An 18,883-nucleotide genomic window follows, 5' to 3' on the forward strand; every position below is an offset into this window, starting at 1 on the left:
TCTCAATACCATCACCCCCTCCAAACCTATCATCTAACAGAGCAGAAGAAATGTGTAGGGAGGAACTGCGGATGCTGGTTTACATCAAAGATACACACAAAAGAACTGGGTGTCTGTTCATCCCTATCTATATTGATCCTTGATGTCCTCGTCGGCAGATCACAAACAGTATGAATTGGCAACAACACTTTCTCCTCAATAACCATCAACACAGGAGCACCTCAAGGCAGTGTACTCAGTCCCCTGCTCTACCCTCCCTATAACAATCATTATGCAACCAGACACAGCCCCAACACCATCTTTAAATTTGCCCAAGATATCATCGTTGTTGGAGAATAACTGGTATCGAGTCAGAGTACAGGAGGGAGATTGATTGATTGGTACCTGAACAACAAACCAATTCTCAACGTTAGCAAGATCAAGGTGTTAATTGTTAACTTTAGAAGAGGAAGCTGAGTATCCACAAGCTTGTCTTCATTGAAGGGTCAGTGGTGTAGAGAGTCAACAACCTCAAGATCATGAGAATGTATAATTGAATAGTTTCTTTATTGTCATTGTAACATGAGCCATGTACAACAAAATTTAAAAATGTCAGCCAGTCAGTGCACCATTCAAACATTTCTAAAAGCTAACGATACATACAAGGTAAAATATTAAAAGATAAACAACTAAATAAATATCACGAAAATAGCATGCATAAACACCCAACCCTCCATCCTTCTGTCGATTTCACAGTGTACCACAGTCCCTTAGTCTGTATCGCCCCTGCGTTCCTTGGCGGCTACATTTAGTGCTTTTATAGCAGTGGGGTAAAAACTGTTTTTTAGTCTGTTCGTCCTTGTCCTTGTAGATCTGTACCGTCTGCCTGACGGCAACAGTTCAAACAGGGAGTGTCCGGGGTGGGAAATGTCCTTTATGATGCTCTGAAGATCTGTCCTGGTCTATCACATTGAAGCAATCTCAAAGAAAGATCATCAATTCCTCTACTCCCTTAGAAGATTAAAGAGAATTGATATGTCAACAAATATTTTATCGAACTGAGGTTACCTAGAATTAGTGCATTATTAATTATCATATATGTATTAGTGTGTTATTGTCTGAATGGGCCTCTTAAGCTGCAGCCAGTAAAATTGTAATTGTTCCATTGCCGGTGCATATGACAATATGTCCTGTGACTAGTGTTGTGCCTCATTGATCAGTCCTGGACTCTTTGCAGTTTGTATCAGCAATTTGGATGAGAATGTACAAGACTTGATTACCAGGTTTGCAGATGACACAAAAGTGGGAGGTATTGTAGATAACGAAGATGGTTGCCAAAAACTGCAGTATGCTCTTGATCAGTTGGGCAGGTGAGCTGAGGAATGGTTAATGGACTTTAATGTTGAGAAAATGCAGAGGTGTTGCATTTTGGGAAGTCAAACCATGGCAGGACCTACACAGTGAATGGTACGGCATTGTGGAAGTGTAGTAGAGCAGAGGGATCTAGAGGTGCGGGTATATAGTTCCTTGAAAATGGCATCACAGGTAGATAGGGTGGTTAAGACGTCTTCCGACACATTGGCCATCATCTGTCTGAGTATTGAGGATAGAAGCTGGGAGGTCATCTTACAGTTACACAAGGTATTGGTGAAGCCACATTTGGAGTCTTGTGTTCAGTTTTGGTCACCCTGTTAGAGGAAAGATGTTAAGCTGGAATAGTGCAGAGGAGAATTACAAAGATATTGTCAGGGCTTGAGGGCCTGAGCTATCGGGAGAGATTGAGCAGACCAGGACTTGGGGAGCTGGAGGATGTGTGGTGATCTTAGAGGTGTATAAGATCATGAGAGGGATGGAGAGGGTAAATGCAGAGTCTTTTACCCGGAGAAGGGAAACCAAGAATCAGACGACATAGGCTTAATGTGAGCGAGGAAAGATTTATTAGGAACCTGAGGGACAACTTTTTACACAAAGGGTGAGGGATATATGGAATGAGCTGCTGGAGGAGGTAGTTGAGGCAGGTACTATCACAACATTTACAAACTGTAGATACATAGATACATAGACAATAGGTACAGGAGTAGGCCATTCGGCCCTTCAAGCCAGCACTGCCATTCGATGTGATCATCCACAATCAGTATCCCATTCCTACCATCTCCCCATACCCCTTGATTCCGCTTTCCCTCAGAGCTCTATCTAGCTCTCTTTTGAATGCATCCAGTGAATGCTTTTCCTCATCTCAATTCTAAATGGACTACCCCTTATTCTTAAACTGTGGCCCCTGGTTCTGGGCTCCCCCAACATCAGGAACATGTTTCCTGCATCTAGCGTGTCCAATCCCTTAATAATTTAAAATGTTTCTATAAGATTCCCTCTCATCCTTCTAATTCCAGTGAATACAAGCCCAGTCGCTCCATTCTTTCATCATATCACAGTCCTGCCATCCCTGGAATTAACCTGGTGAACCTACGTTGCACTCCCTCAATAGCAAGAATGTCCTTCCTCAAATTAGGAGACCAAAACTGCACACAATACACCAGGTGTGGTCTCACCAGAGCCCTGTACTACTGCAGAAGGACCTCTTTGATCATATACTCAACTTCCCTCACTATGAAGGCCAACATGTCCTTAGCTTTCTTCACTGCCTGCTGTATCTGCATGCTTACTTTCAGTGACTGATGTACTAGGACACCCAGGTCTCGTTGTACTTCCCCTTTTCCTAACCTGACACCATTGAGATACTAATCTGCCTTCCCGTTATTGCCTCAAAAGTGGATAACCTCACATTTATCCACATTAAACTGCATCTGCCATGCATACGCCCACTCACCCAACCTGTCCAAGTCACTATGCATCCTCATTGCATCCTCCTCACAGTTCACACTGCCACCCAGCTTTGTGTCATCTGCAAATTTGCTAATGTTACTTTTAATTACTTCATCTAGTCAATCATTAATGCATATTGTAAATAGCTGAGGTACCAGCACCGAGCCTTGCGGCACCCCACTAGTCACTGCCTGCCATTCTGAAAGGGACCCGATTATCCCTGCTCTTTGTTTCCTGCTAACCAATTTTCCATCCATGTCAATACCCTACTCCCAATACCATGGGCTCTAATTTTGCCCACTAATCCCCTGTGTGGGACCTTATCAAGGGCTTTCTGAAAGTCCAGGTACACTTCATCCACTGGCTCTCCCTTGCCCATTTTACTTGTAACATCCTCAAAAAATTCCAGAAGATTTGTCAAGCATGATTTCCCCTTCGTGAATCCATGCTGACTTAGATCGATCCTGTTACTGCTATCGAAATGTGCTGCTGTCACTTCTTTAATAATCAACTCCAACATCTTCCCCACCACCAATGTCAGGCTAACTGGTCAATAATTCCTTGCTTTTTCTCTCCCTCCTTTCTTGAATAGTGGGATAACATTCGCTACCCTCCAATTCACAGGAACTGATCCATGTAGATCATTGGAAAATGATCACTAATGCATCCACGATTTCTAGAGCCACCTCCTTGAGTACCGTGGGATGCAGACCATCAGGCCCTTGGGATTTATCAGCCTTCAGTCCCATCAGTCTACCCAACACCATTTCCTGACTAATGTGAATTTCCTTCAGTTCGTCCGACACCCTAGGTCCTCTGTCCCCTCGTACACCTGAGAGATTGTTTGTGTCTTCCTTAGTGACTTACTTACATACTTACTGCCTATTATGCTTCCTGGCATGTAGGTCAGCAACGAAGGTCCTCCACTCCTGTCTGTTCTGGGCCAGCTTCTGGACACTACCCCAGGTCAGGTCCATTGTCCATTGTCGATTGCACTGGAAGTCCATCATGCCCAGTAGTGTTGATTCCTTCAATTGCTGTTTCCGTAACATATTTGTTTTATGAGGCAGGGTTGTTAGCCCTGTGCTCAACCTCCAACCTGGAGGACCAGTGGATCACTCTTCGTCTCGCCTCTACCCTTCGACCTGTCCTGCATGGGAGACCCTAACAGGAGACAAATCTCCCGCTGGCATAGCTCTAGGGGTCACTGAGACACACAAGCTCCCAGACCACGACAAGGTTGCAATCCAACGAGGAGCTTCCTTAGTGAAGACAGAACCAAAGTACCTGATCAACTCGTCTGCCATTTCCTTGTTCCCCATAATAAATTCACTTGTTTCTGTCTTCAAGGGAGTTGCATTTGTCTTAACTAATTTACCTCTTCACATACCTAAATAAGGTTTTACTATCCTCCTTTATATTCTTGGCTAGCTTTCATCTTTTACTTCATCTTTGCTCTCTGTATTACCATTTTAGTTACCTTCTGTTGATCTTTAAAAGTTTCCCAATCCTCTGACTGCTCGCTCATCTTTGCTATGTTATACATCTTCTCTTTTATTTTTATATTGGCCTTGACTTCCCTTGTCAGCCACGGTCGCCCCTTACTCCCCTTAGAATCTTTCTTCCTCTTTGGAATGAACCGATCCTGCACCTTCTGTGTTATTCCCAGAAATACCTGCCATTGTTGTTCCACTGTCATCCCTGCTAGGGTATCTTTTCCAGTCAACTTTGGCCAGCTCCTCCCTCATGGTTCCATAGTCCCCTTTGTTCAACTGTAATACTGACACTTCCGATTTTACCTTCTCCCTCTCAAATTGCAGGATAAAACTTATCATATTATGGTCACTACCTCCTAATGCTTCCTTTACCTTGAGGTCCTTTATCAAATCCGGTTCATTACACAACACTAAATCCAGAATTGCCTTCTCCCTGGTAGGCTCCAATACAAGCTGCTCTAAGAATCCATTACGAAGGCACTCCACAAACTCCCTTTCTTGGGGTCCAGTACCAACCTAATTTTCCCAGTCCACCTGCATGCTGAAATCTCCCATAACCACCGTAGCATTACCTTTACGACATGTTAATTTTAACTCCGGATGCAACTTGCACCCTATCGCCAGGCTACTGTCTGGGGGCCTGTAGATAACTCCCATTGGCATCTTTTTACCCTTACAATTTCTCAGTTCTATCCACAATGACTCCACATCTTCTGATTTCTATGTCACCCTTCGCAAAGGACTGAATTTCATTCATTACCAACAGAGCAACCCCACCCCCTCTGCCCACCTGTCTGTCTTTTCAATAGAACTTATACCCCTGAATATTCAGTACCCAGCTCCGATCCTCTTGCAGCCATGTCTCTGTCATTCTCACAAAATCATACTTACCAATTTCTAACTGAGCCTCAAGCTCATCCATTTTATTTCTTATATTTCTCGCATTGATATATAACACTTTTAATTTGGTATTCACCTCCCCTCTCACATTGGTGCCTATTTCACCTGACCTTACTCTCTTATCCCTTCTTGAACTTTCCGTCCCATTAATTTGGGTGACCTTCGTAACTTTTCCTGTACTCTCTTTCCCTTTAACTCCATATTTATACTCCAAATTTGTCAACTCCCCACCCCCCCCTGTCCCCGCATTTAGTTTAAACCCACCCGTGTAGCACTAGCAAACCTGCTTGCCAGAATGTCGGTCTGTAATACCTATTTCACACTGTTTGATTCTAATTAAACACCGTTGACTCTTGACTTTACTTTTGATAGTACATAAAATAACACATGGGATCCAGGATTTTATAACCACAATGAACCTTGGAAAATACTGGCTGGCTGCATCTGGAATATGTACACTGTTCCAAGCACCACATTTTGTGGAAGATTTAATGACTCTGGAAAGGGTCATTCTAGGCATGTGGCGTATAAAGTAGGTTGGAGAAGCTGTGTAGTTGAGAGAGTTACAATAATACAATTTTAAAGATATTTGGACAGATACATGGATGATAAAGGTTGAGAGGGATATGGGCCAGGTGTGGTCATCTTGGTTTGCATGAACAGGTTGGGCTCAAGGGCCTTTTTCTGACTCTCCATGACTTTAAGTTGGGATTGATTTCCTTGTTGTGAGAGGGTCTGGTAGAGGTATTTAAAATCATGAGAGGATGGACAGAGAAACTACTCCAATTAGTAGATGAACTAGGAAAACATAAAAAGAATCAAAAGAGTCGCGAAAAAATCTTCATAATGCAGTCAGTAAGCGTTAGCGTCTGGTATGCATTGCTAGGGGAAGTAGTGGAGGCAGACTGAATTAAACCATACAGAAGGAAAATTGTACAAGTATCTGAAAGGAGAGAATTTCCTGAGCCATGGAGAGAGGGTGGAATAGTAGGACTGGTTGAGGTGCTTTTATATGGGGCTGGTATGGACTTAACAGTTTTGAATGGTCTTATAAACTGTAATCATCCATTGATCAGTGTGGCACTGCTTTATGAGGAAGCCTTGAGAATTACACACAGACTATCTCAAAATTTGATCAGAATTAAAGGTTTGCATTAATATATCCTCAAAGTGGCAATCCCAAGATTCATTTATTTTTGTTTAAATCAAACTACAATCAATCTTTGTCTCATATAATTTAAAAGGTTTAGTCTAGGTGCATACTCCTTGGGCCTTAATATAGCATTACACTTTGCATAAGATTATTGCATGCAAATATTATTCATTCCAGCCAAATCTCTTGCCATTTATTTTCAAAGTGCAGAGAAATATTCAAATCATTTAAAATGCTAGAGCCACAATGCTTGCACGGTCTTATACACAAGCAAAGTTAATATTTTAACTTCAAACAAATGTTTTAATAAATGTACTCAACATTTACCTAACATTAATTAAATGCTGTATCCTCAAGTGGAGCGTAATCAATTTTAGCTGAAGAGGTAAATTATGCATTGGATGGTATATTGATTGCTCTTTAGTATATAACTTCTGACTATGTGTGTCAAGTGTGACAAGGTACGGGATAGTGAATGGTATGGTGTGTCTGGTTTCCATCTTTAAATGTAGTCCCATTCTACTGTGCATAGTACTGCTTTAAAACTTGACAGGACCCAATACAAAAGTTATTGCTACAATCGTGTAGCATTTGCTACAAGAAGGAAGATATACTAAAAGCCCTGTCCCACTGTACGAGTTCATTCAAGAGCTCTCCCGAGTTTAAAAAAAATCAAACTCGTGGAAGCACGTAGAATGTACGTAGCGGGTACGTCGGAGCTCGGGGACGTCTCTTAGCGGCTCGTAACGCCAATCATAAGCTTCGTCACACAACCTCCGGTGTTCGAGAGTAAACAATCCAAGTCTGTCCAACCACTCCCTAATACCCCCTAATGCAGGCAACACGCTGATAAACCTCCTCTGCACCCTTTCCAAGCCTCCACATCCCTTACTGAGGCGACCAGAACTGCACGCAATACTCGAAATGCGACATAAACCAAAGTCATATAAAGCTGCATCATGACTTCCTGACTCTTATATTCAATGCCTCACTAAATGAAGGCAAACATAATATGTGCCTTCTTTACAACTCTATCTACTTATTGCCAATTTCAGGGAGTGAAGGGCCTGTCCCACTTATGCGATTTTTTCGGCGACTAGGCTGTCGCCACATGGTCGCGGGTTGACGCCTGTATGGTCATGACTTGTCTCCTCAAGTCGGCTAAAGAATCGTAACGTTTTTCTTGTCACCGCTGGATGTTGAAATGTTCAAAACCTTTCGGAGACTGTGGGCTTGACGTAGCTTGTCTTCTCCTGTCGTAGGTTGTTGCCATGATGACGCAGGTTGTCGCCAGGTGATGTAGGCGGGTTTGTTGCCGGGTGATGACTTTGGTGAATTCCATTGGCAACTAGCTACGTCAACCTGCGACAGGTACCGGCGACTGAATTGTCTTCAGTTATCTTCAGTTGTCGCCGACAGGGTCGGGGTTTGTCGTAGCTTGTTGCGGATGTAGGTTGACTTTGGTTGTCGTTGGTTGTCGCCTGTGTAGTCATAGGTTGTCGTAGGTGTGGTCATAGGTGGACGTCCTAATGGGTCGTCGGTTGTCGGTAGTTTGCCATAGCTTGGCATCGACTAGGTGGTAGGTTGTCGGAGGGGGGCTCCAGTCAACATTTTCGGCGACCTGCTACGATTATGACTGCCGCTGGCAGTCGCCGAAAAAATCGCCAAAGTTGGACAGGCCCTTTACGGACTTGGATCCCAGGGTCCATCTGCACATCAATGCTGTTAAGGGTCATGCCATTAATTGTATATTTTCCCCTTACATTTAACATCCCAAAGTGTAACACCTCACACTTGCTGGGATTAATCTCCATCTGGCATTTCTTTGCCCATTTCTGTGGCTTAACTATGTCCCGCTGTACTCTTTGACAGCCTTATTCGCAAACCGTAACTCCAGCAATCTTGGTGTGATCTGTAAACTTACTAACCAACCTATCTATGTTTATGTCCCAAGTAATTTATATATCTATATTACTAAAAGTCTGATCTTGACCGCTTTTGGCCCACTGTGCTGCGATTTCTGAGAGAACGCCGCCACCAACGTCCATCATTTTTGGCCATCTCATTCAGAGCCCCCACTGTGTAGTGTCTCACTCAGTCTCTGCCAAACCCATGAAGCGAGAGGATCACGGCACTCTGAGCTGCGAATAACACTGAACGCACGTTAACACCACGGTGAGTCCCCTCGATGCGGCTGTAAAGTGGCTGCAGCCCAATTGTTTGCCTTGCCTTTTTAACAAGTTTGTGTTCACAAAATGAATTTTGGTTGTCGGGTGGCTGCAGCCCAATGGTTTGCCTTGCCTTTTTAACAGCCCAATGGTTTGCCAATTGTTTGCCTCGCCTTTTTAACAAGTTTGTGTTCACAAAATGAATTTTGGTTGTCAGGTGGCTGCAGCCCGATGGTTTGCCTCGCCTTTTTAAAAGGTTTTTTTTTTAACCAAATGAATTTTGGTTGTCAGGTGGCTGCAGCCCAATTGTTTGCCTCGCCTTTTTAAAAGTTTGTGTTCACAAAATGCATTTTGGTTGTCGGGTGGGTGCAGCCCAATTGTTTTTCTTGGCTTGGCTTTTAAAATCGTTGAAACAGTTGGATGCCTGCCCAAGAATCCATTCGGCCCACAATGTCTGTACTAGCCCTCTGGAAACCAGTACCTTCGACGCGCAACATCCCTACTAGCGTAACAGACAGCCCCCCCACTAGCGAGCAATATTGGAATTGGTGGAGTGGTGGAATATTGTGTTGGTGACCAGCCCTCCCGTGTGATGCTGGGACCCAACGGGTCCCTCTTAGTCTAGTATATATATATAAAACGCTAACAGCGGAGGTCCCAGTGCAGATTCTGTGGATCTCCACTGGGGACAGAGCTCTTGACTGAATATTGTCCTTCCACCACAACCCTCTGTCTTCAGTCAGTCAGCCAGTTGTGAATCCTTGTGACCAACTCACTGTTAATTGCATGTATCTTAATCTTCTGGATCAATGTACTGGTAAGAAAATTGCAAATTCTATATTGGTAATATCACCATATCAATAAGAAATGTAGTGTATTTTCATCGTTTTGTCATATGAGTCATGCAATCTTCTTCACATGAGGAAGCGAAGACATTGAAATTTTCTTAATTAATTAATTTTTGTACAGCATTAAATAAGGCTGATGGAAAACATGTTCGGTTGGCTCTCGGATCAAAAATTGGAGCCGAAATGAGAACAGCGATATGCGATAGAATCGGTCTCACCAGTAGTGCAGGAATCGCATCAAATAAATTGTTGGCCAAACTGGTGTCAGGGACATTTAAACCCAACCAACAAACAACATTGTTTCCAGAAAGCATTCAAGACCGTATGGGGAACCTTCTGCAGCTCAAACAAGTACCCGGTAAGAATTCCTGACTATGCTACTTACATTTTCAGGGGGGGGGGACGTTTGGATTCATTTATGCGATCCAGGTATTTCTATATTTTATAGACAATAGGTGCAGGAGTAGGCCATTCGGCCCTTCGAGCCACCGCCGCCATTAATGTGATCATGGCTGATCATCCCCAATCAGTACCTCGTTCCTGCCTTCTCCCCATATCCCCTAACTCCGCTATCTTTAAGAGCCCTGTCTAACTTTTCCAACTTTGTTCCCTTGAGAAGTGATGGTGAACCACCCTCTTCACCGTTTGCAATTGCATTAATAAACAAAACTGTTAGTCTAGTTTAGTTTAGAGATACAGTGTGGAAACAGACCCTTCGGCCCATGGACTCCACGCCGACCAGCAATCCCCGCACACTAACACTATCTTACACAAAGTAGAGACAATTTAAAATTTTACCAGGCCAATTAGCCAACAAACCTGTACTTTGGAATGTGGAGGAAATCGGAGTGCCTGGAAAAAGCAGGGAGAATGTATAAACTCCGTACAGACAGCACCTGTAGATAGGATCGAACCTGGGTCTCTGTTGCTGTAAGGCAGCAACTCTACCGATGCGCCACTGTGCTGTACTTTACATTATCAGGTTTGCCACATAGTACTCAAGGATAAAAGATTCTAATCGAAAAGGTAACAGATGGAATATTTTATCTTTGGAATATCATGGAATATTTTATCCTTGAGTACTTTTCAAAAAGATATTCTGAATAAATTATAATTTTAATCTACCAAATGATTCCCTGTATGTAAAACATACACAGAGGGAGAACAACCCTCTTGGCAGTATTCCATCAACTGTCCAAACACTCCCTTCACTCCCTTTTGCATACAACCCAGCAAGACTATCTAGCTCTCTCTTGAAAGCATCCAGAGAACCCGCCTTCACCAGGCAAATAATTCCACAGACTCACCACTCTCTGTGAGAAAAGGAGGAATTTCTTCAGCCAGAGAATGGTGAGTCTGTGGCATTCATTGCCATAGATGATGGTGGAGGCCAAGTCAATGGGTATTTTTAAAGTCGAGATTGATAGATTCTTGATTAGTAAGAGTGTCAAGGGTAACGGAGAGAAGGCAAGAGAATGGGGGTGAGAAGGAAAATAGATTGAATATAATCGAATGGCTGATCAGACTCAATGAGCCAAATGGTGTGATTTTGCTATGTCTTATGACATTAAGGACATGCACGCAGGCCACTCAAGGAGTGCAAGTTGAAATTCCATTTGCTATTTGAACTGGATTTTCAGGATATTTAAAATGTTGCCAATACATTTAGCAGGGAAGCATCTTTTTTTCCAGATCCCCAATGAAATTGTCCTGTAAATTTGTGATTGAAGGAGATGCAGAATGGCTTGGTGTGGCTTTATGATTTTGTTTTTCTTTTTCTTCCTTTTGTGAATGTATCGCATGATGAAGTGTTTAAAACTGGAAATTAATCTGGTCAAAATCAGCTTTGCAATAAATTGTTAGTACGATTGAATGAAGGGCAGTGCGGGCCGGCTCTATCACACTTATGCTCGGACGAGTGTCGAGCAAGCCTACAGATGAACATTTTTTATGCTGCGGTTTTGTGCGGTTGGAATTCGCTTTTAGTTTCATCTGCTTCATTTTAACATGCCATTCCAGGGATTGGCCCGAAAACAGTCAAGCGACTTGAGTATTTTGGAATTCACACCATTCATGCCCTGCAAACCTTTCCATTGGATCTGCTGGAGAAGGATCTGGGAGTGATCACAGCTCAACGGATACACAAGCTCAGCTTTGGAGAGGATGACTGTCCTGTTACCCCAAGAGGTCCACCCCAGGTAAGTTCTTGAACATTACTTTTCACGTGAGATGATTCTAAGATGATCCTGTCAGGTATAACATGAGCAAAAGTTAGCCATGAACCCATATGTCTAATCTACACTAACAGTAAGACCACAGCTATTTTTTTCCTTCATTTTAGCTTTTTTGCCTACAGCAGATTGGCTTCATTTAAATAGGTAATGGAAGATCCTGTACATGTTTGAGGAAATATCTACAACACTTTGAATAAAACAGACGCTTTGCACTGTACCTCGGCACACGTGGTAATAAACTAAATTAAACTAATCTAAATAGTATATGTACTGATCATGTGTACCTCGTTCTACATTAGCAGAACCAGGAGTTTTTAATCTGGAGCTTCTAGTCTGATGAAGTGTCTGACCCGAAACGTCATCTATTCCTTTTCTCCAGAGATGCTGCCTGACCAGTTGAGTTACTCCAGCATTTTGTGTCTGTTATCAGGATTTTGTAATGGTCACGATGAAGGCCTTGAAACCAAATTGTAGATTATTTTAGGCATGAAGGAACTGCGGATGCTGGTTTAAACCAAAGTTAGACACAAAATGCTGGATTGTACTCGCTAGAATTTAGAAGTTTGAGGGGGGATCTTATAGAAACGTACAAAATTCTTAACAAGTTGGACAGGCTAGATGCAGGAAGATTGTTCCCGATGTTGGTGAAGTCCAGAACAAGGGGTCTACAGTTTAAGGATAAGGGGGAAATCTTTTAGGACCGAGATGAGAAAAACATTTTTCACACAGAGAGTGGTGAATCTCTGGAATTCTCTGCCACAGAAGGCAGTTGAGGCCAGTTCATTGGCTATATTTACGAGGGAGTTAGATGTGGCCCTTGTGGCTAAAGGGATCAGGGGGTATGGAGAGAAGGCAGGTACAGGATACTGAGTTGGATGATCAGCCATGATTATATTGAATGGCGGTGCACGTTCGAAGGGCCGAATGGCCTACTCCTGCATCTATTTTCTATGTTTCTAACTCAGCAGGACAGGCAGCATCTCTGGAGAAAAGGAATGGGTGACATTTTGGGTCGAGACCCTTCTTCAAACTTCTTGTAGATTCTTTTAATCTTTCAATGGGACAGATAGATCTGACATGATTGAATAGCGGAGTAAACTCGATGGGCTGAATGGCCTAATTCTGTTCCTATGACATACAAACTTATGAACTTTAACAATCCTGGCTGTGCATCCAAGTTTGCTGTTTGCCTGCACGTGTTCTCTCCAAAGCATATGCTTTCTTCCCTCCTAATTACCTTAAGTTTTGCTACTGAACAGGTCCAAAATTCATTAACTACAGATAAGGGAGCTGTTTTTTTGGACCAATTTATGGCAATTGATAGATCATTTTCTTATTCACTTGGTGCTCAAAAGCCAAAGCAAACCAATCTTTATCCACCTTATTATATAAATATTTCTATTAACAAATATCAATATTATGTGTTAGTGGATACAGTGCCGTTTGTTATATTATATAAACATGGCTATGTTACTGGGCCAGTATCCAGAGATGTGGATTATTAACTAGGAGAAATACAACAAAATCATCCAACCTGCCAGCTAGCAGATTGAGCCATAGCATGCAATGGAGTTTCAGGTTTGGAGGTTATGCAGCTTAGTTGAACTGCATAGCTTTTACAGAACCAGCAATCTTCTGATTTTCCCCACATGTTGGTTAATGCTGCCATGATGGGCATTATGGAGCTCGCAATCTTCGGCGTATGTGCCAGTGAAGAGTAACCTCTCCAATGATCCATGCAGCAGTGATGTGAGCTGGTGCACCTAAACTTTAAATGAGTAAAGGGCCTGTCCCACTTTCACGACCTAATTCACAACCTTTTTTACTCGTGGACATTTTTCATCAGGCTAGAAAATCGCCCCAACCTACTTGATGTCACTAGTACCTACGACTAGCATCACGACCTACCTACGACCTACCTACGACCTCCTACAACCTTGTGACGACCATGCTGCGAGTATGAGTCAAGGGCAAACTTGTCAGAGGTCGTGAATTAGGTCGTGAAAGTGGGACTGGCCCTTAAGACCACATGAAGGACCACAGTCTGAAGAAGTGTCTCGACCAGGAATGTCACCCATTTCTTCTCTCCAGAGATGCTGCTTGTCCCACTGAGTTATGGGCCTGGCACACTAGGGACAACTCGAGAGAACTCTTGAATTACCTCGTACAGTGGGACAGGCCCTTTACAGCCATGAATACCTTGAAAACTGTTGTAGATTATCGATTTGGATGATCTGGCTCACGTGATCATGTCATTTCATCAAGAAATGATGGCGGCATGGTGGCAGGCAACACGATTGCGCAGCGGTAGAGTTGCTGCCTCATAGCGCTTGCAGCACCAGAGACCCAGGTTCGATCCCGGCTACGGGTGCTGTCTATATGGAGTTTGTTCGTTTTCCCTGTGAATCTGCGTGGGTTTTCTCTGAGATCTTCAGGTTCCTCCTACACTACAAAGATGTGCAGGTTTGTAGGTTAGTGGGCTTGGGTTTGCATACTTGGTATAACTGTAAATTGTCCCTAGAGTGCGTAGGCTTGTGTTAATGTGCTGGGATCGCTGTTCGATGCAGACTCAGTGGGTCAAAGGGCCTGTTTCCACACTGTATCTCTGAAATAAACTAAACTAAACTAAAATATAACATCTATTGACGTTGTTTTAGAGTTCTATTCAAGCCAACACATCACTCTATACATATATATATCAGCATTCTGCAACAACAACATTTTATTATGTGCTATTGCTTACAGGAATAGCAGAATTCTGGTGAGCTTCTGCCACTGCACCATCGAGAGCATCCTTACCAACTGCATCACAGTATGGTATGGCAACTGCTCTGTCTCCGACCGGAAAGCACTGCAGAGGGTGGTGAAAATTGCCCAACGCACTCACCGGTTCCTCACTCCCCTCCATTGAGTCTGTCCAAAGCAAGCGTTGTCTGCGAAGGGCGCTCAGCATCGCCAAGGACTGCTCTCACCCCAACCATGGACTGTTTACCCTCCTACCATCCGGGAGGCGCTACAGGTCTCTCCGTTGCCGCACCAGCAGGTCCAGGAACAGCTTCTTCCCTGCGGCTGTCACACTACTCAACAATGTACCTCGGTGACTGCCAATCACCCCCCCCCCCCCCCCCCGGACACTCCTCCCACAGGAAAAACACTATGACTGTATGCATGTAAATAGATTTATTTATTGAAATCATATTCTATGTCGCTCTTCCAGGGAGATGCTAACTGCATTTTGTTGTCTCTGTACTGTACACTGACAATGACAATTAAAGTTGAATCTGAATCTGAATCTGAGGAAGAATATTAATTCAGCAGGCACCAATCCTCCCAAGTCATTTCCATCCCAACGGATTGCTTAATCACAGTCTGAAAGCACCATTTGACTGAGCCAATCTTACAGGAAATCGTTGGCCAAAGATTAAACAGTGTGTTCAGGGCGAGAATTACATGCCTTAACCTGTTAAACCGGAGTGTCATACATCAAATGAATCCATAGAGCCATGTTTAACCTACAAGAATAATTTGCAGAACATTTGCTGGGCATGTTGTCTTATGTGAGGCAATGCCTTGATGTTTGGCAGATAAATTTGGTCATATTAATCATATGATTACAAACCAATTAGGAGCAGACGAGGGCATTCGATCCAATTTGTGATCCCAGCTACAAAGACAGATGTGTACAGCAATTTGTTCTTCCCCCGCACAATTAAAGCATGGAATAATCTCCACCCTACTATAGTTACCCAACCAGATGCAACTAAATTTAAAGTAGCTCTTTCTTCCCAATAACCCTTTCTGGCTTAAGTCCGCCCTCCACCACCTCCAGTTTAAGTTCCATTTGGAATATTTTGGAGGACCAAGAAAACAAGAACTAAGAATATCACAGTCAGCTGAAATAAAAATTGAGGATGACATAGCAGGTCAGACTGAAGAATAACCGCTATAAAGGATTTTAAGGGCATCATGAAAATTCTACATGAAGAATCCAAATTGCTTATTTGAGATTGTAGGTTACTGATTTCAAGCTTGATCAAAGGTCATCCATTGAAAACAGCAGATGTGGTTTAGTATCATAATTTCTAATGATCGCTATTGTACTATATATGTGCCAGCGTGAACAGTGGGCCGAGTAGACTCCTCTTGTGCTGCAAATTTCAAGAATTCTCTAGTCTCTTTTCCCCCCCAAAAAGACTCATCAATCAATATTAGATTTCCAGTAATAGACATAAAAGGCTGGAGTAACTCAACAGGTTAGACAGCATACGATAAGATACAATACGATACAATAGAACTTTATTTATCCCAGGAGGAAAATTGATCTGCCAACAGTCATAAAAACATGAAATACATGAAACATGAAATTGAGTGGAAAGGATTGGGGATGTACAAAGATTGGGGGGTGGGGGGAGTCAGTCAAACCCACAACAGAAGAGGGAGGAGTTGTAAAGTTTGATAGCCACAGGGAAGAAGGATCTCCTGTGGTGTTCTGTCCTGCATCCTTGGTGGAACCAGTCTGTTGCTGAAGGTACTCCTCAGGTTGACTAGTGTGTCGTGGAGGGGATGAGCTGTATTGTCCAGAATGCTCTGCAGTTTGAGGAGCATCCTCCCCTCCAAGACCACCCCCATGAATCCATCTCCTCCCCCAGGTGAAGCCAGCCTTCCTGATGTGTTTGGCCTCCACTATTGGCCTCCACGGCCTTCGTCCTGCCGCCCCAGATCATCTGCGGCATCTTACTGCAGACGTTGAAGGAGCGGAGCCTTCTCAAAAAGTACAGCCGGCTCTGTCCCTTCTTGTACAGGGCCTCAGCGTTCCTGGACCAGCATCTCTGGAGAAAAGGAATAGATGACATATAGGGTCGAGAGGCCTTTTCAGATTTCCAGTCTTCTGCCTTCCTGTTCTGAAAATAACGATCTATTTAATTTATTTAATATTTAATTGCACGGAAGAAAAGACACAAAGTGCTGGAGTATCTCAGCGGGTGAGGCAGCATCCCTGGATGACATGGATTGGTGACATTTCGGGTCGGGACACTTCTTCAGACCCGCAGGGTTACTCCAGCACTTTGTATCTTTTTTTGTAAACCAGCACCTGCAGTTCCCTGTTTCTCCATTTAATTGAATGGACATCGTCAACCTATTGGTTATTGGTCATGTACAAGAGTTGGCAGGCAATTCATCTGTGTACTGCTGGTCGTGTTAAAGAATAGCCTTGTTCTCTGGGATAAGTCTTATCCTCCCTAAACATCCACACGTAAGCAGGCATCACTCTGATTGCAACCAGGAACGCTAGTTATTTCTTCTAAATATTTCTGGTGCACCAGACACTGACACCAATTGTTATTGAAGCTGCAAATGAGTATTACATAAACCAATATAACTGGATAAGATCTTTAATCCCACCATTATTAGCCATTTGGACTCAACTAATTGAACATAAATTGAACGTTTTAATATGTTTAGATCCTTGTCATATATTTTAGATAAATATTAATAGGTCAAATTATTTAATGTTGACCTTTTTCATGCAGATCAACATTAATTGCCTGCAAGAGTTAAACATTTTGTTAATCACGTACATTTTTTTCCTCAGTCCCTCAGTAATGAAGATTCCTTCAGGAAATGCACCTCATTAGTTGAAATCAGAATGAAGCTTGAAGAACTGCTGATTAGCCTTCTAATCAGGTTTGTCAGTCTTGTTCACTTGACCTTCTAAAAATCTTCTAACTGGTGACATTTACATCATGATATTATCCCATGTTTATACAAAGAATTCATAATTTTTAACAAAGGAGGCTGACTAATATCAGTTTCTGTAAAACAAAATCTTCAGGGTCCTGGCCATCTCCCCAGGTATTTCAATGTCAGCGTCTTATGTAGTCAGATAGTGGGAATATTGACATTGGGCTCTGCCAGCTCCACATTTCCCTGTGTCAGTGTCCATGGACAACATATACAGAAAAACAAGGGCACAAGGTTAAAATCTAAATTGCTCATACTGGGCACTGCTTTCCAGCTGTTTTAGCAGCTTGGCGGACTTTTGGCTGCTCTTTTTCTTGTTAATATCTGGGTTTTTTTTTGGTTTTTTAATTATTTTATTTTATTAGAAGTAAGTACAATCATATGGCACCAAAGTGCCTAATATATACTTTCATCATACATTTTATGTACAGCTTCTTTTTTTTTCTTTTTTTATATTAAAGAAAGATTAGAATAAGAAAAATAAGTTAGATAGTAAAGGATAGAAAGACGTGAGATATATAGTGTGTGAAGAAAAAGAAAAAAGACGAATGAGTGAAGAAAGTTGAGAAAAAGAAAATAGAAAAAAGAGAATAAAACATTAAAAAAAAATTATAATTTTTTTTAAAGTAAGGAGATCATTGTTTATAATCTTGACCAACCCTCGTCCAGTCCTGAAACAGTTATTTTTTACATTTGTGTTGCACCATGTGATTCCAAAAAGACGACAAATGGAGACCAACTCGTTATGAATTGGTCTGATTTATCCATTAGGAGGAATCGCATTTCCTCAAGATGTGCGGTGTCCAACATACTTGCAATCCACATTTTAAGCGTTGGTATTGATGTATTTTTCCAAAATTTAAGTATTAATTTTTTTGCTATTATTAAACCATAGTTAAAAAATAAATTTTGAGATGTGTTCAATTTATTCCCATCTTCCATTACGCCAAATATAATCATTTCAGTATTAGGTTCCATTCTTATCTTGAATAATTTTGTAAATATTTTCAAAAATATCACTCCAAAATCTATAAAGTTTTATGCAGGAAACTAAGGAGTGTGTTATAGTTGCCTTTTGGGATAGACATTTATCACAAATGGCGGATATATTTGGATAAAATTTGTTCAATCTTGTTTTTGAATAATATAATCTATGTAAAATTTTAAATTGAATTAGATTATGTCTTACATTAATCGAACATTTGTGAATATATATCAAGTACTTTTCCCATGTAACCTTCGTAATTTTTTTATCATTAGTTCCCGTTCCCACTCTTCTCTAAGTACCTCTGTCGATGGTAGGTCTATATTTAGAATACTATTATATAAATATGATATTAATTTTTGTGAGTCAGCTTTAATATTCATTGCTTCTTCCAATAATTCAGGAGTTATTTTTTGATATCCTTGTATATATTTTTTCATGAAATCGCAAATCTGAAGATATTTAAAATATTGGTTGTTTTTCAGTTTAAATTTTAATTGTAATTGTTGGAATGATAGTAGATTTCCCATTTCGTACATATCCCCGGTCCTTCTA

The 18,883-nt window shown here is 41.9% G+C and overlaps 1 protein-coding gene across 1 annotated transcript in view; it reads left to right on the forward strand.

Annotated features, from left to right (window-relative positions):
• The window catches only part of poli (polymerase (DNA directed) iota), a 55,232-nt gene that overhangs the window by 25,242 nt on the left and 11,107 nt on the right, over window positions 1-18,883 (forward strand). The window contains 3 exon segments of the mRNA XM_055661648.1: window positions 9,489-9,725; window positions 11,387-11,565; window positions 17,195-17,286. Coding sequence (XP_055517623.1) covers window positions 9,489-9,725; window positions 11,387-11,565; window positions 17,195-17,286 — 508 coding nt within the window.

Source organism: Leucoraja erinacea, chromosome 1 (genome assembly GCF_028641065.1).
Source record: "Leucoraja erinacea ecotype New England chromosome 1, Leri_hhj_1, whole genome shotgun sequence".
In the NCBI taxonomy this organism is placed as follows: Eukaryota; Metazoa; Chordata; class Chondrichthyes; order Rajiformes; family Rajidae; genus Leucoraja; species Leucoraja erinaceus.